We start from the raw sequence: 24,014 nt of genomic DNA, 5'->3' as shown, positions 1-24,014 counted from the left end.
CCCATGATCGTTGCAACACTGTATCGATCGCGGATATCCACATTTCGAATGTGAGCAAGGCGTGCCGAGCCAGTAGTCCAACGCAACATTTTTGTCTCCATTACCGCAAGAGCCGTTCAATGTCTTTTATAGTCGCCCAACACTCAGAACCATAGAGAGTAACAGGGCGGACAATACAGAAGTAAATTTAGATGTGAGAAATTTCTTTGTGGAAGGTCACTTTACCCAGGTTCTCCTTTGGTTGATAGTATTGATTCGAGATATGTAAATGAAACAGTTCTGGGCAGTGTCAGGTAGGCGTGACAGCGTCTAAAACAAGAAGGAATAGAAGTGGCAGGAGAACTCTTTCTTGGTGGATACCAACAGAGGGATGAAGTGGTTTTCAAATACCTGGCACACTTGGGAATATACTCTTCGGGTTGCGGTAGAGCAATTTAACTTAGCGCACGAATTCGTTTGGCCCTAGGTGCGCCGCAAATCATACCCGATGAGTTCGTGTGCCACACGGTCAAACGCCTTTTCTAGATCCGGAAATGCAATGTAAAGTGGGCGATACTTCTGGTGTTTCCACATAAAATATTCGACCGATTAATTTTCTTATCTGCTTCCTATCTACAATAAGCTACCCTGATGCGTTCCTGCAAAGTATGATCTTGGGCTGGAAATTACTGTAGTTGTTTTTGCCAGTTTGTAGCAGGATCTTAAATTAAGGCTCTTGGAGTTATCATTCAATGTGCGGATCTCGTCATTTTTTTCTCTGCACTTCTTAACCGTGGTACATTTTAATTGTACGTATTTGCCTTCTTGTTTGTTTTTTTTGTGTTGCTTCTGACATTTTTATATGTAGCGTTTGCCTAATTCATTGCCTGTTGGTACTCATTAATTCCTTTCGCGCTGAGGTTCATATCCGATGGTTTTATCTGTAGTCGTCTTGATTGCGTCACTTAACTGACTCCCCTTCACAACAATGCTATTTGCTTCCTAGTGTTGGCTCAGCGTCTGCAGGGTTTGTTTGTCTTGCGCGGTGGACCAGCTCTTTTTCGATCTTTGTCCTGAAGTCGTCGAGCACTTTCTTCACGTCATTTGAAAAAACTGACTTAAGGTCATTATAGAATTCATCCTGGGTGGTCCTTTGCTCTGTTAGAACAGTTGATTGGTCAAACATTGGAAAATTTAGTTTCCATCGAAGCGCTTCAGTTTCTTAAGTAATTTTTCCTAAATTCGCCATCTTGCCGGTAAAATTCTTGTAGGCGACAAAAGATAAATCATATTCTCATGTTTCAGATTTATTTTTCCAAATTTAAAAGTAGTATGAATTTAAGAGCCACCTTACTGTCTAATAGTTTAATTTTCTGGACCATTGAGAAATCTATCTTGTACCTTTTGACCTGTTTCGTGACAGCTTCCAAACCCCGAGTTCTTTTCCGTAGTTTTTTTTTCAGTCCATCTCCAGGATCAGTTTAGGGTTTCAGGCAATAATATACTGCGAACAAGTTGTCAGTTTGTTGCACTGCTGCCAATTTAAAGGCCCCCTTAAACCCTTCACCTTCTTTTGCATTATCTAGGGGTTTCTAACGTGAAGGTGAGTGTAGAAGTTGGTAGTAGAGCTATAGTGCTTAAATCAGCATCAATTATCTTTGTATTTGTATTTGTATCAAATCCCAGTAGGGTAAATTAAATTAATTTCAAGAAGAAGCAACTCACAAGTTAATTACCATAAGCTTCGATGGATCGACGCAAACGATCCCACCACTGAAGTCCAACATTCTTTAAATAGAACGGTATAGGCAGCCTCTGAACTATCACAGACCAAATCTAAAGCGGGGATGGAATAACGTTTCAGGTCATACAGAAAAATCAATGGTGAGGGAGGATAACCAAAGCCTCATGGATATCTCAACTTTGTATCCTTTTGGAGCAATCGTTACAATCTCTCAAGAAAGCTCAAAATTGGAAGTAAAATTGCCCAAAGGTTTCTCCAAGACCCATTGGTAGTTATGTGATATCACACTGATGAACTACGCGTTTAAGCCAAATGCAGATGTGACAATTGAGAATGATTACTTCGACACTGCAACCGCAGCACCATCAGCATCTCGCCTTGGATCTTGTCCTCCGATAACCACATTATTGGCTATTCGCCATGTAGATGGTAAAACGACCATTCTCGGATCGACGGACTCAAGCACCACGAGCTAATCATAAGCCTATGATATCATCACATACTTGGCGGCCTTACTAGTCTTTCCACAGCCTGCACGCTTGACCCGGTTCTACAGGTTCCCGCCATCCATAGGCACCTTGCGCTTTTTAGGAACAAATATAAGTTAATTATTGCCAAGTCCTCCCAGAGGGCCTTTCTACCAGGAAAAATTACAAGCTCACCAAATTTGCTTGTGTGCAACCGGTTCTCACCCCGACGCTTCGCAGGAAAACGCCTCATCGTAGTGAAGCAGGAGCTCGACCACCTATCAGAGCGTGTTGTTAACCGTCCCTCGTCGTCAGTAGGCCCATCGTCTGCACATGGTGTTTACGGCAGGCGGCGAGTCAGGTGCTACGAACGACTACCAATAACTAAATATCACTACCCACTCAGTTAAGTATCTACTGCTCATAATAGGAAATGCTGGCAGCTCGACATTCTCCGTCATCGCAAGGTATACTGGCACAACAGAGAAAAGTTTCGTAGCTTCAAAATGCCTGACGTTCGTCTCGATCACATTAACGTAAACCTCATCAAAATTCCTTTTTGTGAAAGTTACTGGACTTCTTTCACCATTGTTCGTCTTTACACATGGGGACCGCAAGTAGTTTCATTCCTGGATCCGACGGCATCGCTATCGTATTCGATCACTGGATCTCCATTGTCGGTACGATTCTGTACATCACTGCTGAACAAGGTTGCCAATCTGAGGCTGACCTTCTCGTCCAGCTCAACATTGTGGTGGCGTCCACATGACGCCTTGCCACCCCAGGTTAACGGAATGGTGGAACTGATGCACCGCGATCTGAACGAAGTTTCTTAGTGCATGTCCGAAGTTCCATGGCTGTAAGTGCTAGCAGCAGTTCCCTTCCACTTTTAAGGAGGATTTGTAAGCTTCTCCGGCTGAAATGATTTTCGGCTCATCGCTCCGTACTCCGGACGGGGTTCTCTGGATAAACCAGCCACCAGATGCAAGGACTTCATCACCGACCTGCGCATTCTTTTTAGAGCTATTCATTGGGCACCAGCATCTAGGTATCAAGAGTACCATGTTTTCGTCTCCAAGGGTTTGAACACCTGCGAATAGGTTTTCCGTCAAATCAATGCCATCTAGAAGCGGCTAGAGCAGCCATATACAAGTTGGAATGGAGTGATACAAACGTTTGACGTCCGCACGTTCGTCTTATACGTTAACGGGGTCGGAAGAACCCACTCTAAGGGCCACCAGAAACCTGTTTATCTCAAGTGAGGAGACGCGCCATCCTGCCAGGCTCTGTCATCCATCTCAGCCGCCGCAGACCCCCTATTAAATTGCAAGCTTGTGATTTACAGCTGGCTCCATCCCTGCAAGCAATCGAGCGAATTTCGTCAAAACACAACTATCGGTAGTCAGAGTTCCTTTACTTCCGCAAAGTTTACCTGTAAATTAGGGTGGTGCGGGAGTGGCTTGTCTTAAGAGACCAAGAATTTTCTAACGAAACCAACTAAATAGCTTGCTCAAGGTCAAATGAGCACGAGGAAAAATTACATTCCAAATATTGAGCAAACAATATTAAAACCTGCCCTGCATGACTTTGACATCTGACATGTAAAGAGGGTTGAGGAGCGTAACTTTCGTAAGTCCAGAAAATCCATTTGCACTCATCTCCTCAGATATTTTCCTAACTCAACTAAATGAAGGAAAGATTATTCAGAGAAAGTGAACACAAGGACGAAAATAAACGAATTACAAAGAATTTAATTTCAGTTCTCCAGTAGCGGCCACAAAAAAAGTTTTTCAGTTGAATTTTTCTGCTTCCAGTTGAGAAAAACTTACGAAACATGGTGGAAAATTCAGAGTCACGATGATGTACCCGAAAAAACTATGCTAAAAAAAGTCAACAATGCAGTGAAAAGGGAAAAGTTTTGAGCAATAAAGTAATTCCTTTCTGTGATTCCAATTTCCATTCTTAATTTATTTTTCAGGCGGCCCCGACTAGAATTGAAAGTGTTGAGCACGACGTTCGCTGATTCCGTTTTAATGCTCTTTAAGTGTTGTTTCAAATTTTCTGGTTTCAATTAAGAAGCTTAAAAGTGAGAATTGGGATTATATCGCCTTCAGTGAGCAATGCCCACACGTTAGGAAGGGATGCTAATGGATGGTGCATTTCAACGCGGCTTAGCTGGAACGGAAGTTGGGTTTTCATAATATGAAGCTATTTTCCAAAGACCTGTGCGCTTCAGATAATTCCATATTTTCCGGAAATATAACGAAAGGGATTGCAACCCTTGCTTTAGTCGGTTGATCCCGGTGTTGCATTTAATTATTACAAAAGTCGGAAAATTGCATAATTGCAGTGCATACCGGTGCTAACTTTTGGTTAGTTTGTTTAGCGAATGTGCAGCAAATATTGAGAGCTAATAAGAGCAGTAGACATGGTGTTTGGGTACAGTTTTATGTGTAGTCTAGATTTGATTAGTCGAAATATTCTGTCCACTTGTAGGTCTGTCGGTACAGTATCCTTGTTGGAGTAGCAACGAATATATGTAGTGTTTAGAAGGGACTAGTGAGAAGCGCGAAAATGTGTGTGCTGTCTCGCCTAAAATATTTTCATTACAACCATTGGTATTTTTGGCTTGCATTTATGCAACGTTTTCCTCAATTCGTCTTTCCGCTCGTTAAATCGTGCGGTCCATGCCCACTTCTACAACCCTTTCATGTGGGAACATTTCTTTAGTCTCACTTGTACTGCATACAATTGGTAGCATGCGATATGCCTGTGCTTCGACGCTCAGGCCATTGGAGAATGCCGTCCCAGTGGACTCGAGAGGGGGATCAGATCCGAGTCTACAAGAGCCTCATTTGAAGTGACTTTAATCATGATGCTTAACCAGAGGTTTTCTAGTACTCTGGGGACCAGGAGGATGTGCTCTCGGTTCGGTTATTTAGGGTTAGGTCCTTGTGAGAGTTTTATATTGTGGGCAGAGCTGCTTGTGGATTCAACCCGTGGAGTCGCCCGCTCGCATCCACTGATATTATTGATAAGCCTGCAGTGCCACTGTGTTAATCCGTGTCCGAAGGAGTCTGTAGTATTATGTCTACAATCATGTTAAACTCTCATAACCTTCATGTGAGCGTTTGGTGCCTATACCGGAGAAGATTCTCGGCAATTGTTGAATAGCAAAGATGCGTTTTGTATGCAATCCACAATCTCGGCAGGGATCTCTCGAAGATTACCGACCTTGCCGTAGTAAAGGAGCTCAGTAAGGAAGATCCTCTAGGAAACGAGAGGTGATACCTGAAGCCAAGCGGTAATCGAAACCCCAAGCCAAGGTGTGACTACCGTGCCGAGGGCTGAATGATCATAGGGGTTAAGATGTGGCCGTAAACTTTGAACTCTGGGTACCAGGCGAACCCCAGTTTTAAGTAGCCCTGTCTCGGCAAAAAGAGCTCTGTCGAAATCGACTTACTTTTTCTGATAAAAGGTTATGGCAGCCAATTATGCGAAAACAAAACAACAAAAACCTATTAACAAACTAAAATTAAATCTCGATCGCGACGATCCAACCCCGAGTGAAGGGGCAACTACGAGGAACCTGAATTTAGACACAGATTATCCACTTATTCAAGTGGAAACCAATTGAATTGGGACCCAATCCTTAACGGATGAACCGAAGTTGGCCATCAATTCAGCACTCTTCATATCGGCGCCACCAGCTCAGACTAAATTCTTGCCCATGGGTAAGCACTTGTCCACGGGTTGCAAACCGCCTCTAGACAAACCGCCTGCCGGCAAATCACAATCCAAGGTTGAGGGGAAAGGATCGCTCGGAGCATCAGCGGGTAAAGGAAAATCGAAGCGGCAGTGGTCTTCGGACGATCCCAACTCTTCGACCCAAAGGCTGTAAAGAGGGCTCGGCCGGTAACGGCTAAGCCTTCATTTGCAGCCAAGGCTATCGAAGCCGATGGATGGGTGCTGTATGACGACACTAATCCATCCTTGGAAGGAAACTTCTCCTACTCCTTACGACTACATCCTCGCAAGGCATTAAGCTTCGCTTCGAGTCGGTGTATACCGTAAAATGTTACAGCTAAACTTTGTCAATGAAAACATGAACGAAAGGCGCAGGCGGTATTGCTTCTCCCTCAACAATATGTGGGAGTTTGCGTGACTAACCCCGAAAAAGGGTCTCTGAGCAGCCATCGTTCAAAAAGTGCTTCCTCTGGCTCCCAGAAGAAGAGTGTATTGGTGCTGAAGTTCTGGAACAACTTGGTGTCCAGAATATTCCGGAACTTTCCTTACCATCGGCGTTACCGAACCCGATATTAAAAAACTTCGGGAAGAAACGGGCTGCTGGCTCTGCTACGGGCGGTCACGTTACAAGTGTCGGTACCTAAAACCATTGAAGGAGATGCGTAACCCTCGGCATCTTCACCTGAAGCGTGGGATGCCATATTTCCCAAATAAATTTGTAGCGTTGAAAAGCGCCGACTGAACTTATCAATCGTCGGATAAATAGCTGCCAGACATTTATGTATCTCACACAAGAACCGTGGATTATTGGTGGGGTAGTCAGCCGCCTATATATATGTATGTATATGTATACCAATGCAAGTGATCGACCCCACTCCTGCATGGTACTCTCAAAAGACTTCCAGGCTAATTTGGTTAACGACCTATGTGGTGGCGACACCAGATCGGCTAAACTAACCGTAAAAAGTCAACAGGGAGATAAAGAGATACTATGGTGCTTTCCATATTTCCCCTATGATGCAGAAGAAGATCCCAGTGGAATATACATCAGAGTCATCCAGTATCCCAAAAGTAAAGGCATGGGGATAATAGCAGGATGTGATGTCAACTCTCACCACATATGCTGGGGAAGTTCCAACATCAATGCAAGAGGATCGAGACTACTGGAGTATCTAGTAGGAACCGATCTGCAGATCCTTAATTTGGGTAATAAACCCATTTTCTGTAATGTGGTCAGGCGAGAAAGTATCGACATCGCGGAAGCTTCCCTTGTCATTGCGGCTTTGGTCGGGGAGCGGATAGTATGATATCACGCTCTCAGATCACAGACGCATTGATCTCCTTCCATTTCGGAATCCACGGAAGACAGATTGGGTGACGTATAAAATAGCACTGAGCGAATGAGTCACGATCTCTGGGAGGCGCATCAAATTCATTCCTGGAATTGAGAAGATAACCCAGAAGATCACACTCAAGCCGTCAAAGAAGGGTAAAACACCATGGTGGAACTCAGATTTGTCAAAGCAGAGGAGAACAACAATGATGTCTTCAATCGTCCTCTGAAGTGTGATTCAGCCGCTGGCTGGAATCACTACGAAGAGGCACAGAAGGCTCTAAAGAAGAGCATTAGGTCGGTTAAATGATCATCCTGGAGGCGCTTTTGCGAAGACGCTTGAATGCAACTCTGCATGGAATCCACACCCACCAGACACACCTCTCACCAATGAGGTGCTGTAGTGAATCAGATCGACTATCGGGCATAACTCTCTGCCATAGAAGGTAGGTACATACCCCACATAGGCTAGTTCAATGTCCAACTGTTCGAATGTTTCAAGTAGGATTCGGCGCCTGGTGTTCGCCAGCCGGCTTTCCCAGCCTAATTCCCACACGCTCAAGTCGCTGGTAATTGTTCTAACACCAAGCTCTCCAGCATCTTCTTGAATAATGATATTGGTGCACTAGGAGGGACGCAACAGCCGTGGATATGCACGCTGTTTACTTTTGCCCTTACAAGGGGAATGCCGTTGTTTTTTGCATTTCTTGCTTCCCCATCCCGCCGCGTTTCCACATGAGAGTTTGTCTTACATAGCACTACCGTAATTTCGAGAAGTTCGTCGTCGTCCACATTCGATTCTCGAATGGTTTGCGAAAGCAGGCCTTGGGCTGCCGCACAATGGTCGAGGGTCCACCTCATTTAGCCCTAGGATTCAGCTCCCTCTTAAATTCTGGCCAACAGCCCCCATCCTTGAATCTTACCGCTATTCTGATATGTTTCTTTTCTTCTCTGATTCAGTGATATTTGTCTCTTTATGCCCTGTGAGTTGGGGCCTAAGAATACCCTCAAAGTATCCTCTGCTTCTTGTAAAAGGCGAATAAAAGGGATATAAATTTGTGGGCTAGCAACCTGCAAGTTTCAAAACTTTACTGCTAGGGAAACGACAACAACGACTCCGACAGGGACTCACTTCACGGCTACGATCTTTTCGTATCGAAAACGGATTATTATTGCTTTATGTAATGTGTGCACGCTACTCGACAACGGTATAGAGGGTTTCCTGAATGCTAGGTGTCTGCAACTCGAGCGAGAATTCCAAATATATAAGCTGGATATTTTGGTCCTAAACGAACTAAGATAATGGGACCCTGGAAAGTACTCCTCTCCCCGTTGAGGCACTGTGCTTTTGTTCTCAGGAAAGTCAAATGGTAGTAGATGCGACTCCGATGTCGGATTGCGACAGCAACCGTAAGGCGTGTTCTCTTGCCCTGCAAGCCAATTTCTGACATACTTCTGGCTGCAAGATTTCGATCCAAGTTAAGGAGAATCACAATAGCACAGTGCTATGCATCAACGGAGATTTTCGATATAATGGAAGAGAATGCTTTCTATGAGCAGTTACACGTAGTTCAGGAGAGGCTTCGAAAGGTGACATTGTGATCATGATGGGTGTCTGAATACAAAGGAGGGCATTGATAACACTCTGCTCGGACATGTGGTAGGGAAAGATGGTGTTGGCATAATAATGGTGGGAGGCCTCTGGATTTGGGAATTTTTTCAGCTTACACCGCCTCTTCATTGGTATCACATTTTTTGAACATAGAGCCAGCCATAAGGTCAGGTGGGTTTCAACTGACCGACAGGGCACGAGCAATCAGATTGACGACGTTGCGATCGGCAGTTAATTTAAGAATTGACTCCTGGATGTGCGTAACTAGAGAGACGCTGACATCGACTTCGAAAAGGATCACTATCTGATTCTCGCTTACGTTCGCTTGCGTATTTCGTTCGCCATTTCTCGCAAGGCGGGAGAGCTGTGACCCTCGCAGCTCAACATTGATCGCTTGTATGATTCAGCTATCGCTTGACAGTGGGAGAGCTATCTTTCTCATCAAACGGCAGATACACTGAGTAACCTGCCTGAGAACATTGATGAGCATTGGATCACCATGAAAAATGCTCTTTCCTCGAGCGCTACCTAGGTCTCAGCCGCGTCACGAAAGGGTATCACAAGGTTTGGCTGACTGCGGAATGAAGAATTAGGACTGATGAAAGTTAGGGATTGAAGGCTTTATTTAGCGCTAAGTGTGATGGCGATCGTAACGATACCAAGGGAAATCCCGGAAGGTCCCATAAAGGAAGTTGATGTCGCCTCCTTATCGACGATGACAAGCAACTAAACAGGCGGAAGGAGCCCTTCACCGCGCCTCTTCCCCATATCAGATCCAGTGAAAGCCCTCCGGTCTGCAAGCTAAAATAATCCTGGATCGCATCAAAGAATATCGTGAAAGGTTCATCGACAGAGAGCAGACAGGTTTCCCCTCCGGATCCTCCTGCCTTAACCACATCAACGCCTTAAGGATCATTTTGGAACAATCAGCGATATTATTTTTTCTTGTTATCGATAATATTCTTTATGCTGTCTTGTCCGGTGACGTGGAGGAGTTCAATGAACCATGACATCTTCCCTCAAACACCTCGTCTATGCTCATTACATATATTTGCTCTCTTACTGGGACATGGACATTGACCTAATGACTCTAGATTTGGAAAGAGAGGCAAGTAGCGTTAGACTGGAGATAAACACCAATAAGACCAAGGTTCTTAGTCTGACGGGGTATGCCAGGCCTGGCACCCGTACGCTGTTTGATCCAGAGGTAAAAGTAGCAGCGGATAGGTTTTACATTAGGAAGGGGAAATTGCTTTGCTGGGTACACCATGCCGTTGAGCTGACACCCCCAAGATGACTTGGCGCATAACCGTAGCGGGGGAGTGCGGACGTCTGGAGAAGTCTTGGAAGCAGTTCAAGCACATTTCAATAGACCAGGTACTATGGCGCATTGGTGTGATTGACGCACTATACACCACCAAGTAGTGAATAACAATCATGTGTTGTTATGGGATCTGAGACTAAATCGTACTATCATTTGTTGTTGAATAGAAACTTCGACGTTCAGGCATGCATTCACAGACTCTCGCCTCATGGATACCCCAATACCCTTTCCATCCTTCCAGGTCGTGACCAAACCACTTTACTAACTACTTTTAATTTTATTATATGCTCTGCTGAACACATTACCAAATCCCACCCTTGGATTTTCTCTGAGTTTTCCCCGGGACAACATTTCTAAATCATTTTAATCTGGGTTACATTCCTCGATATTACCCTTGTTTGCTCCAATATTACACATAAATACGGAACCCGCAGTCAACGTGGAAAACTTCAAATGCAAATATGCATCTACTTTCAGCAAAATCCACCCTCGAGCATAATCCTTGCTTGCACTCGCATTAAATTCTTATGAAACACACTGTTAGTGTCGACACGTAGCATTTCCGTGTTGGCTCTTCCATCATGCAACCATTTTCGTCCTCATCTGCTCTATTACCATCATTTCAAAATTTTCCCTTATTATCTTTCCTGTACAGTGCCGGAAACGGATTTTCAACTGACGGCTAAAGTCGATTTCGCAGCAAACGACGTAATTATCGTTTGTAGCGTGCAGAATGTGTTCCCGGAGCCAGTGCTGACAATATTGTAAGTAGACCAGTTAAATCTGCTCAGGATTAGTTGCTGAAATTTTGAAACGTGCATGTAGTAGTAATGGAAAGTACCGAATGGATTACGATAAATCTGGGCTCGTGTCAGACAATGAAAATTGAAGCATGAAATTTACTGGTAGATAAAGCCAGGACAAATAGAGTTCAACGGACTCGAGCTGCACTATTAGCCCCATGGTTGCAGGAAGTGCGCTTATATGGCATTAAATTTTCACAGGTTCAACAACGATCAACCAGTCCATGCCATCAAGAATTTGAAGAAAATGCCGAATCATTTGTACAGCGGGAATGTGACGGTGGAGCTGCCTCGGTCGCAGATAGAGTCGCCAACACCAATAAATTGTGTCCTAACACTGCCCGGGTCGAATTACACCAAGCGGAGGGAGACCATCTTCTACGGTAAGTAAGGGTGGTTGGTGTAGGCTATATTAACATTAATAACAGATAAATTCCTTCACGTCTAGATCAAGGACTCACAACCACGGTGGAGCCTTGTGAAGAGGAAATTTCGAGTGCTATATCCCGGCTCGAAGGAGACGGCCTGAGAGGTGAGTGGAGTCATATTTCATACTTAATTCATTACATTTTCCAGAGGAAAGTCCGAATTGAAGGACATTTAAGTTTTAAATTCGTCACTTAAATTATGACTGGGGATTTTTACATGGGACCTGCATAAAACATCGACTTCAATTCACAGTCCTGTGAGAATTGGATGACAGGGTTTGTGGTTCTGAATGGAAATTACACACGGACCGGGTCGTGAGCCTTTAAGCTCTTGGGACAACAGCTGTTCCACTGCAGTCTCCCTGAAATTACTATCACCGCATTTGTATTGGAAACGATTCACCAATTTCAGAGCCTTTCATTTTCAATTAAGCTTGTATATGTTCTCTTTTGAATGGTCTGTAATTGGATAGCCTATTTGCTGCGGTTTCTGGAGCATGAGTAAAGCAATGACTCAATGATGTTAGATTCTCTCCTTGTTAATTAGAAATTCTGAGGAGAAATTGGAGAATGTGTAACGGCAACATGTGAATCGACCACAATAGCAGAGGAATGGACTTATCATGCTTTAAGCAGATTACGGCCCAGGGCCATTTGATTCAATTTCAGTTGGGAAAGATTCCCTTGCAAAGAGCAAGGAATCAACGATGATGTCAGGTAATCTTTTACTCGATTTTCATGCAGAAGTTTGTGGTAATAAGCAGGAAATTTTGAAATTTTTACTTAATGGAAATAGAGGAAAGCTTTGGGTTCGGTTGGAACAGAGAACATATTTTCGATTAATGTATCCTGGAATGTACACAATGGTGAGTTATAAACGATTGAGTTTGTTCCCTTTTGGATGACTGACTCTTAAGGCTTATAGCGCGAGAGTTGCGGGTTTTAATGAACATGCAGGAAATAGGATGATCAGTCGACCATTCTGAGTGCTCGAAGACGACCTAGAGGGACGATCTATTCTAAAAATCTAAAAAGTTGGCGAAATTGACCGTCAAGGTCCGCCCGAAAATACTGAAGCTCCATCAAAGTGCTCGGTTGACACGTTCTTGCACAGCTCTGTGCTAGCCAGGCTCGGGAATGTGAGGGGTCCATTGAACGCTTTGATCCCCTTTGATTATTTTATTATCTAGTTCTCTGCGAGCAACTCGATTGTTATTTTTTCGTTATCAAGCACCGTAGGCTGAAACTTTCCTGCAAACAAGCAAATTTGCTTTAGGTTAATTAAAAATGGCGCCCAACGTGGGGCCCAGCATTTCCAGGATTCAGGTGTTTCTTATTTACAGGTTTTCTGAATGAGAGGGAGATAGCCTATTCGGGTTCACAACCTCGTTTGGTAGTATCTCATAGAGAATCACTAGATTCTTAACATTGTTTCCGGCTAGGCTCCACGTACACTTGCCTTCACATTTCTACCTCGTATCGTAGAGTTTCCAGCCCTATCCTGGGTAGAATACCGCAAGATCTAGTCATTTGTTGTGTTTGTCTTTGAGACTTATCTAAATGCTTTCCTTTGTTTGCCGAGGCCCAGGAGCATAGACAATGATGTTTGTGTTATCTAATTGGCGAGGCGATATTGTGCAATTAGAGAATTGTCGGCAGCGTCCTGTCGTCCTATTAAGCGCATGCTGTTACTCATTGGTATATCCAAACTGTGTATGCAAGACAGGTTGTTAAATGTTACGTTTTCGTCCCTTGCAACAGAGGATAATTTAAACAGTTCGTTCTGTGCGGCCACATTTCTCCTTCTCGTTAAGTCTCGGCAATCGATTTCCGATCTGAGCAGATAATCAACGAGCGTTCTTTCACCATGATGTGGTTACAATTTACCTCTTGGTAGGGTATCGCGCGTCAACCACACCTACGCATCATCGTTCGCGATTACCTGAAATGCAGTTGAACTTCCCCCATGACTTCCCGAGACGCTCACATTCCTTTTCTACCGTTCTGTGCCAAGCGCCCTGTGGGAGACCCAGCCGTCGTCCACATTGGGAGAGTGCACTGTATAGCGTAGCGAGCAATGGAATTGTGACCCTCCCTATTCACCGCCACTTCCATCTTCGGATCACATTGTGTACGGGTGACGTTCCTGTGCGTCGACCAAGTTCTTCCTTTTTAATAGTGTTAGACCAGCGTACTCCGATGATACGTCCTAAATTGATTTTGACGAAGGCTTAGAGCTTTTTAGTAACAGCGGGAGCCACTTTCCATGTGCTGCTCCTATATAGTGACACAGAAAGAACACTAGCATAGAACAGTCTCAAATTGAACTTCGTGTTGAGATAATTACATTTCCTGATGCATCAGGCAACATCTAGTTTGGCGCCATCGTCGCAGAAATCACGCTTCCTAAATACATAACTTCATGGACGCTCACTCCCTCTCTCTGTTTACCTTCAGTTCAACTCTACCTGTTTCTCCTTCAAAATCCAAAGCCATTTCTCTGAGGTCAATAACACGGGAAGGGTGGAAACAGATCTCATTAGCGTAGTTGAGATATTTGAGGAAGCACGAAGACCTTCTCCGATAAGAAGAAGAAATAATATCGTTGATAAAATGCATCTCTGCTTTAGTCCTTAAAATCCTCCGAGATTTTACTTCGATGCAGTAAGTGACATTTTACGTCACATGTAGCTCTGATTATATCTATTAGTTTTTCCAGCATGCCGCTCCTGCATAGAGCACGACGGATACACTGCCTGTTCACACTATGGAAAGTTTTGTACAGATCGATGAAGCGAAGATCAAAACTTCGCACTCTCTTCCAAAATGATCCGTAAGGAATTGATGTGATCAATGCTGCAAGATCCGGAGCGGAAATCAGTCCGCTCCCTCTCGATCAAGCTTTCGAGATATATTTTGATACGTTCCCGAATTATTTTAGCTATTACCTTTGCGACGGGAGGGAGCAAGCAGATACTCCCAATTGACACGTTCAAAATGGGTACCCTACTTTGCAATTTTGGCGATGGTCCCCTTCTTTCACTCTGGGAAAGGCCTCGGATTTCGAAGATTTCCATACGACCGAAAGTAATAGATGTATAGTAATTACGATGAATTACTCTGCGGGGAGACCGTCCAGCCCAGCGGCTATACTCTGTTTGAGTGCATTGATTACTAAAACTATTTCTCTTCTGCTTGGAGAAATAGTCTGTATACGCATGTTACGGTGACTAAACATTTCATCCACAAGATGAGAAACTTGACCGAATGCGATACGATTTTGAATCGTGGGAAAGTGTTCTTTCTACTTCTGCAGATGCTCGTCGAAAGCTTTGCGACCACTCGTGATGCAGTATACACTTCTGAAATTATTGCGATCTGCGGCATCTTCCACTTCTCCGGCCAGCGCATGTCATTTAGCAAATTTCCTTTTGTCATGGTGCTCACTACACTGAACTTCCCAAGATTTCGCATGGTATCGGAGTTTGAGTGCGTTGTACCCGCCATCACACCGACATCGACGGTCAATAGAGTTTTCATTTTCTTCTGTTCATTGATTGGATTCCACGATTCCGCAGTCAACCAGATTTTATGCCGCTCTCTGGGGACGTGACCAACAATCTTCGTAGTAACCGAGAAAAGAGCATTTTTAATGAAGGTCCAATGCTCATCGATATTCTCAGGCAGGTTGCTAACTGTACATGTTGTCCGATCTGCAAGATAGGCACACCACAATCGAGCGGCAGTTGGATCATATAAGCGGTCAATGATGAACTTGAGGGGTCGCAGCTTTCCAACCTTGCGAGAAGTGGCGCTTACAAGTCGCAAGCGAATGTAAACGACCTTCTGATGGTGGTCCTTTCCGGTGCCAAGACCGTGCCTCCTCATCACATGTTCGAACGAGGTGTTTGTCAGAATCCACACCCATTACGATCATAATATCACTTCTCTCTCAGTCGCTTCTAAATTGGGTGTAATTGCTCGTCGAAAGCACCATTCTCCACTATATCGGAACTCTTCTTCTTTTTCTTTTGTCCCGTTCACCAGCGGAGTCGGCTCGTTGAAACCCGTTGCGAAATTTTGTTCTATTAAAGGCCTGATCTGGATGCAGTCGCGAGGCTTTCAGACCAATCTTGGCGATTGAATTCTCCTTAGTGTGAATTACGTGATCATACAATCGAAAACGTCTCTCTCGCAATTTTTCCCCATATCGATCGTGGTTATCTTCATTTCGGATGTGGTCAAACCCCCAATCCTACGCAACCTCTTCGTCTCCATCACCATAAGACTCCATTGCATAAAGGGCGACAGGGCGGATGACATTGCGGTAAATTTTAAATTTGAGCCGCTCGTTAACATGTCGATCACAAAGAACATCACTTGGTCCAGGTTGCACTAATGCCTGAAGCAATTGCATAATGCAGTTCCCTATTGGCTGATAGCGTTGACCTGAGATATTTAGATCACTCAGTTCTGGGCAGGTCACTGCCCCCGACAGTACTCAGATTCAATCTGAGATCGTGTTGCATGAGGCGATCATTTCCTTTTTCGACAAATTGCTCGAGATCATTTCTGCTACTAGACAACTGGAAAGCATATTCTGCATAAAGCAGTATACAAGTAGTTGGACGTCCCGCGTGACCGTGTTCATGAGAAGAAGGAAGAGGAGTTGCAGGAAGACTTTTTCTTGATGAACACCGACTGAGACACGAAGCGGTTTGGATACACCCGCCGCATTTCTAACTTTCTGGCACAAGGTGTTTTCACAGAGCCAGAAGTGCAATGTAAAGAGGGCGATGTTTCTCACGGTGCTTTTCCTAGAGTAAACGCGCAGCGTGTATTGCGTCAGTAGTTCCGCAGTTCTTGGCAGACTCGGGTTAAATCACGCTTATTTGAAAGATGTTGCGAAAAGGATCGTTAAGGCTGCGTTCCAAAAATTTTCATGGTATGGGACAGCAACCAGTTCGGACGGTAATTTGAATATTCTGTTGCGCTACCTTTCTTTTTATGGTTTTGTATAAAACAAAACCTTATTAAAATCGGTTTACTGTCTGTCGGTCCGTTCGTCACACTTCGGAGACGGTTATCACGATTGACACCAAATTTGGTAGGAAGGTGGAGACTGATAGTTATAAAGACAAAAGTGGAAGCACCTTGAGATTCTTTCGTTTTCCGAAGAATGAGAGAATTTGCGAAAAGTGGAAAAAACTTGATAAAAAATGTAGGTGGATCGACTTTACGCTCGTATTTGTTCAAAACATTGTGTGCAAGACGATTATAAGCTCTAAGGCATTCTTATGGAGCCTTTGCAAAGCAAAAGGCGATTAAAGGACGACGCTGTTCGGAGACAGTATTCACTTCTTCCTACTTCTAAGACCTGTTCTCCCGGGTGGTATACTTCCAAGAGAGTTTGTATAGACGTAACTCTGAAGTTCGTGCAAGTACCATCCGTTTTTTTAAATAAGGACTCTGCACAGCCTGGAAGTCTCTCTTTCACCTTCCAGTTCCTCACAGTATGCTCTAAAAGAGTCTCGTTTCGAACGTTTTACGAGCCTCTTATATTCACGCAGTGAGTTCCAGAAGTCTAGCCAGTCTTCACCTTTATTGCTTTTGCAAGCACGATTTAGAAGTCATCTGGTTGATTTCTTGAGTGTCTGCAGTTCTCGATTCCACCATGGAACCGTTTTACCAGGTTGGCCTTGGGAAATAGAGGTGATAAAATCAAACAGCTTCTCTCTCTAGGATTGCATTTGCTACTGCCCCAACAAATATGCTGGGCGTTCGCCTGATAACTTATTAAAAGTTCAAGGCCACTAGATTCTGCATACACTACCACATCCCTTAGTTCTTGCGTCGTCGGAGGACACAAAGAATTATTGGGTAAGTAAGCAGAGGCAACTATGACGTTTCCCCTCTTACCACTAACCTGGTATTGTAAGTTGACCGCAACAAGGTCCTTGAAACAGAATTGTCTTAGTATGGTTACCTCTAACAATTTTGACATCAGAACGCAGGTCTTTCATCATAAGTGATCCAATACCACAGATTCTGTTAAAACGAACCAATAGATCTTGAACCAGAAAAAAATTTAGACAGTCCTGCAACTTTGCCAGCCTTGCTGCAAGTAGATAAGAAAAAGCTTTGGCATGCTGCATGGTGATTTGACTAACTCTTATGTTTGTAGCCATAAGTGCAGTCTAATATGAAAACCACCGCTAACTGAAAAGTCTGCTGCGTTCAGTGTGGATTTCACCGGGGTTAGCAGCTTGTCCATAACCTTTGCCGAAAGTTCCGCTTTATTGCATCCCATTTCTCTGGATATCATCACACTTGGTGGTGTAGCAATATCCATGTCCTCATTCCCAAGAAACTTCGCCTTCTTTAGCAGTACTTCTCATTGTCGTCAGCTACGAGCCCTCCCAAGTTCACCGTGTCCGGGTTGCATGGATATGTTTTCACGTACCGGCGTTAGACCAGTTGTGTCCATATTACCAGCTTCCCTTTTTCGGGTACAGACGGAGGAGAAGGTTCTGACAGGTAAGCCTGTAGTCTCTTCTCCTTTGCCTTCTGCCGAGCCCCCGTATTTTTGAAGAGTTAGACAACAGTGTGACCGACAGGCCGACCGTAGTCAGATTTCCAGTTCAACTCATTAAGGGGTTGATCTACTATCCTTTTTGGCTGACACCGCCGTAGACATCGGGGGTAGGTTTTCCACTGAAGTGGAGAACCTGTATTCTATAGATTTCTCCGTAGGAGGCCTCCAAATTTCGTGCCTCGGCCACGACTTGATTTGTCAAAGTCGCGGGATTGGATTTGAAGTCAGTGACTTCTTATCACTTGGAGAGTTACAATCCTTTGTTTCCATCTTCATGCGTTTTTTGACACCCTTAGCGTAGTAGTAAACTACCACAAGCTCCTCTGCCACGACAAGGTGGTGTCCGAGGGGGAGAGATGTGGCAAAACGTGAATCGCTACGCGCTCTGAAAACCATCCTGGCCTTTAATTCTTGTTTCGGTCGGAAAATACGATTTCCAGAATGCAGGCACAATAGCATGACTTTGAAGATCATGAAATAGATTCGCAAGAATAAATAAATACACTCTGAAATAGATAATAAAAATTGGCCTTCTTCTTTGGACATATTGGTTTGTCAAATGAAAGGTCTAGGTTAGTACTTTCTGAAGCTGTCAGTTAACCCTTTTGCCTGGATATACCGAGATGCAATGGGAACATATCAAGCTAGAAGAAGACTGGGGGAGGATATGATACGTCTTGGATCTTTCTCACGGGAACGCATTCGTCACGAGTTTTCTGGCCACACATTGCATTTTTTTTTTGTTTTCTAATTTTTTCACCTACTTTTGTGAAGGACTTACTTAACTTGCACGTGTTCATACTCTACTCTATTTTTGGGATCGCTTGGCTCTCTTGATTGACGATACTCGGTTTGGTCGGTCATTTTGGCCATCCTCAAACTATACTTCAGAACTGATCTTAATCATGTAACATATTTGTATCTTCTGCAATGAATTTGTGGCGCAGCGGGTTTAACAACATTCGAAATTTAATTGCCGTATCTTTTCGACCTTGGATTTAACCAAGGCCTATCACCAAATCCCTGTAGCTCCAGAAGGCATTCCAAGGACGGCAATATGCACACCCTTTGGACTCTTCGAGTTCACATGGATGAGTTTTGGGTTGTGCAATGCGGCGCAAACCTTTCAAATGTTCATCCACTCGGCCCTGCGAAACCTCGACTTCTGTTTCCTATATTTGGATGAAGTTTTGGTCGCTTCTTCCTCAGAGTCTGAGCACTTAGCCCATCTCGAGTGCATTTTTCAACGTCTCCTTGAGGCTGGTTTAGTCCGAAACGTTTAGAAATGCAAGTTTCTCCAGACACAGGTAAGATTCCTCGGCCACTTCATTTTCCATGAAGGAATACAGTCCGACCCAGACAAGGTGCAAGCGATCTCAAGCTCCTCGCGTCCGAAAACCGTGAAGGATTTACGAGGTCTGTGTGGTCTGAAGAGGCTGTCCGCGCGTTTGATAAATCCCGACAGCAACTGGCTGATGTTACATTCTTGGCATTTTCTCGATAAGATGCACCCCTGGTCGTTTTTGTTGATACCTTTGACATCGCAGTAGGCGCTGCTCTTCACCAAAAGGTGAACCAAATCTGGCTTCTTCTCCAGACAGTTAAACCTCGCTCACCGGAACTACAGCACTTACGATCGAGAGATGCTCGCCGCGTACTTGAGCATTAAGTACTTCCCCTTCTCCCTAGAAGGCAGGCCGTTCACAGTGTTCACGGATCATAAGCCTCTCACATATGCTTTGAAATAAAAGCCCAACAAAGCGTCCCCTCGTCAGCTTTGACACCTGAACTTTATAAGCCAGTTCAAGTCCGACATCCAGCACGTGTTCGGCAAGGACAACATAGTTGCTGACGCTTTGTCACGTGTCTTCGAGGTTAACAGCCCCGCCTCACTCGACTTCTCGGCTATCGCCAAGGTGCAGGAGGATGACGCAGAACTTCAGAGCCTTAAATCCAACCCCAAATACAAATACAAATTCGGGAGTTGCCCATTTTCGGCTCAAACCTCTCTCTCTGCTGCGACTCGGAAAAGGGACCCCAGCCATACATTCCGGTCACCTTTCGCAAGGAAGTGTTCCCGCTGTTCAGGACGTAGCGCATCCAGGCATCAGGACAACAAATCGGTTAGTCACCGAGAAATCCTTCTAGCCCTCCATGAATAAGGACATCAATTCCTGGGCCAGAGAGTGCATCGTATGCCAAAAGTGTAAGGTCACCAGGCATGTAAGCAAAGAAGTGGGCTCATTTCCCCGCCCTATCAAGCGGTTTCACACCATACTTCTCGACATAGTAGGGCCTTTGCGAGACTCGCACGGTTGCAGGTATTGCCTTATAATCATCGACAGACTTACGCGGTGGTCTGAGGCAATACCTCTGAAGGACATTACGGCGCTATCTTGTGCCGAAGTCCTCTGTCGAGAGTGGATCCCTCACTTTGGCGTCCCTGCAGCGATCATCACTGACCGGGGAATGCAATCTGAGTCCACCCTTTTCTCTGAATTAGGCAAACTCCTGGGATTCAAACGCCAGCGAACTACGACTTACCACCCGCAATCCAATGTAATGCTAAAACGTTGGCACCGGACGCTGAAACGCGCCATTATGGCTTGCGATGGTCCGTCCTGGACTCAGGTCTTGCCTCTCGTCCTACTCGGCCTACGAATAACCCGCCGAGAGGAGTTTGCTGCTAACCCCACGGAGCTGGTATACGGGGAGAACCCAAGACTCCCAAGTGATCCGGTCTTCGACAAGAGATCGGGTCTCACAGATTCGTCAGTTGAAAGACAACCTTCGCCACATGAAAGCCACACCTCCCACACGACACTCGTCCACACCTGCCTGCACGCCCAGGGAGCTGGACGCACGACCTGGTCAGAACGGATGCCGTCCGGATGCCGCTGCAGCCTCCATACGAAGGCCCGTACCGTGTTCTCGAGCGGGGAGAACATTTCTTCCAGCTCGAGATCGGGGGACAGAAAAAGGCTGCCTCCTTATCCAGGCTGAAGCCCGTTTGCACCCCAAATCAACGTTGCGTTCGCTTCGTCGTATGATGGAGAACGCACGGCGACCGAACTCGGAAGGTCGCCAAACCCCTAGGTTTCATCTGGGGGCGGAGTGATGTGTGCGGGGTTAACAACATTCGAAATTTATTTCGTCAATTTCATTTCAAACATTGCTGATATAACAGGCAATTTAAATTAATCCGTAACCAAATATGAAATAAAGTGCTGATTAATCCAAAAATTTATTCAGATAAAACTTTCAAAAAATATGAGAGTCAGTATTGGATTATGTTTTTTTCCTAGAACACTTAGCTTGACTTTGCACTGAAATTATATATGCAATCTTTCTTTTATTCTCCCACAGGTCATGCAAATATTATACTATCAACGATATCATCCATATTCATCAGCTACTTACTTCTAGTCATCAGTTAGTTAATAAAGGACTTCTAGGCTAATAATGATAAAGAAAGCGTAGGAAAAACCACCCAATAAATTAAACGTATTTTTGTAGATACAAGACAAGAATGGCATAAGTTACGAGAGAATTACGTATGAAAATAGATAAATATATAAAAGAAAGACACATAAACAATAAATCGCTAGCTGAAACGTATTCTGTGTACCCCATTAGAAAGTATGCTACTACCAAGCGGTTCAGGCAATGATGCTAGGAAGCTTTTCCATCTATTTCAACGTCAGTTTTTCTCCGCACTACATATGATTTGTGCAGAAAAGTTATTCCACTTTTCGTTTTCTAATGTTTAGTACTCATAAAAACTCAGCGGAATAAGCCCGGAAGGTTCCACCTTTATCGTGCGGGATAACCCCAAGTGGTTCCATACTTGCCATAGCATGTTATTAGCATACTTTCATACTTTATTATGTTTTCGCGAGTTTATTGGGTTCAAAGCAAGGCTATATATTTTTGTTGCTTGAGTAGGAAAGGACGAGAAAGGAAGGGAAATGAATATTTTAAGAAATGTGTAGAGGAAATAAAACAATAAAAGCGTTTTAGAGTTGTATTATCAGTTAAATGATAAATTTAAAAGAAGTCGGACATTTTTATAATGTATGAGTAAAGTAGCAAATTAATTAGTTGAATGAGTCAAATATACGTAAACATGCTGAAGTTGGAGGGAACGAGCTCGAAGAAAGGTTTCGAAATTATTTATTTTATTTTAATGTTATTTAATTTAAGTCTAATTGATGACGTTTTATTTTCAATAATTTGATTATAATATTTTATTTCAAAGTAAAATATCCTGAAAGTTATAGAAAAGAGGGTTTATCCACTTTAACTTCATTTGGAAGATAAATTTTGAGAGCAACATCGGAAAAATGGCATCCTATTGTCAGAACACTGTTATACCTAGACCATCCAGATACTATCCATTGCTGTCAACATATTTCTGGGATGAGAAGTGGATTATACATAGGCTTTTGAATACATATGTGTAAATTATTAGAAAGTACAACATATCCTTCGCCGCTATAAACGAATCATTTCATATTTTATTACCCTCATAAATTTGAATACGCAGAATGACACGCTGGAAGCTGAGACTATATAATGGCGATTTGATATGGGGTTGGTAACAACATAGTGTGGTGTCATAAAACATTAATAATAGCATCAATTAAATGTAACTGAAAATTAATACCCGCAAATCATAAATCAATATTTAAATTTTATATAACTGAAAATTAGACTTAATGGTGCTAAAATATAATAGGTAAACTATGCACTAGCTGTTATCTATTCCGAATAAGTTCTCGGTAACAAATTCTGAGAATGCTTTTTCTCCGACCGCATCCGAAGGTAAGTAATTGCATTATGCCTTTTTTTTTAAATTCTTGTTCACCATTTTTTGCAAATAAAAGATACACCCACGTATACTAATTAAAAATATGTTGTGATTGGCCTTTAATTTAAAAAAAAAACATTTTTTCTGCGATATTCTTTCAACGTATTCTTAGTTTCACCGGAATTCGTTAAGGGGGATTATCGGAAATTAGTTTGGTTCCCTAAAGTTATAACAAAATGATTGAGTTTTGTATGCCTTCCGTTGACTCCTTTAATAAATGGAGGGTATTGTCGGTCCATCTTGTTAAGGTTTTGTGTACAAGAAACCTTATGAAAATTGTTTAACTGTCTGTCTGTCCGTCGCCCGCACTTTTCTCCGAAATGACTAAACCGATCAGAACGTAATTCGAGTGAATTCTCGTTAGCGCGAATCACGTGACCATACCGTCGAAGACGTCTTTCTCGTAATTTTTCCACGATTGGTGCAACCCTATATAGATCGCGGGTATCCTCATTTCGAATGTATCTAAAACGTGTCACGCCACTAGTCCAACGCAATATCTTCGTCTCCATTGCCACAAGACGCCGTTCATTGTCTTTTGTAGTCGGCCAACACTCAGAACCATAGAAAGCGACAGGAGGGACGACATTGCGATAAATTTTAGATTTGAGATATGTCGATCACAAAGAACACCAGTTGTGGAACGGCGCTTGATCCAAATTATGTTAATGCGTGAAGCAATTTCATAACGCCATTCTCGGTGTTCGGTCGCAGCTTTTCGCTTTCCAGGGCTCAGATGCGTTGTCGTCAGGTCCTGTTGCTTTCACCGATTTCATTCGTTTTATTGCTTCCTCGATTTCAATAACGTTGACATGAAGGTTCTGGGGGTTTAACGTGAGTACCTGCCGTAGACATAATCTCACCATCTTCTTCAGACACTGATTAATTTGGAGACCACAATCAGAGCCCCGCCATGACTGTCACAGCGATACTGGTTTATACTGAGTGCAGGCTCAGCATTCATGACAGTGAATGCAAGGCCTATCTAACACCTCAGCACGCTTGAGTTCACGATGTAGGCATAAACACAACCACCATCAAACTCACACAAGGGGGCCAACCGTAGATAACTCCGGGAATACTCCTGGAGCACATGCTCTCAGAGGCCATCC

The 24,014-nt window shown here is 43.8% G+C and overlaps 1 protein-coding gene across 2 annotated transcripts in view; it reads left to right on the top strand.

Moving 5' to 3' along the window:
• LOC119654840 overlaps positions 1-23,361 on the top strand; it is a 91,699-nt gene extending 68,338 nt beyond the window's left edge. Inside the window, exons 4-7 of one of the 2 annotated variants that reach the window (XR_005249857.1) lie at positions 10,862-10,970; positions 11,211-11,392; positions 11,438-11,541; positions 21,399-21,426. Coding sequence is in view for 1 of the 2 variants with exons in the window: in XM_038060418.1 (XP_037916346.1) it covers positions 10,862-10,970; positions 11,211-11,392; positions 11,458-11,541; positions 21,399-21,469 (446 nt within the window). In the remaining variant the exon portion in view is untranslated. Of the gene's footprint in view, positions 1-10,861; positions 10,971-11,210; positions 11,393-11,437; positions 11,542-21,398 lie in introns of both variants that reach the window. The other variant, XM_038060418.1, reaches the window with a different exon arrangement.
• Positions 23,362-24,014: the final 653 nt, after the last annotated feature.

Source organism: Hermetia illucens, chromosome 4, assembly GCF_905115235.1.
Source record: "Hermetia illucens chromosome 4, iHerIll2.2.curated.20191125, whole genome shotgun sequence".
Classification (NCBI taxonomy): Eukaryota; Metazoa; Arthropoda; class Insecta; order Diptera; family Stratiomyidae; genus Hermetia; species Hermetia illucens.
This window is presented reverse-complemented; position numbering and strand designations above follow the sequence as displayed.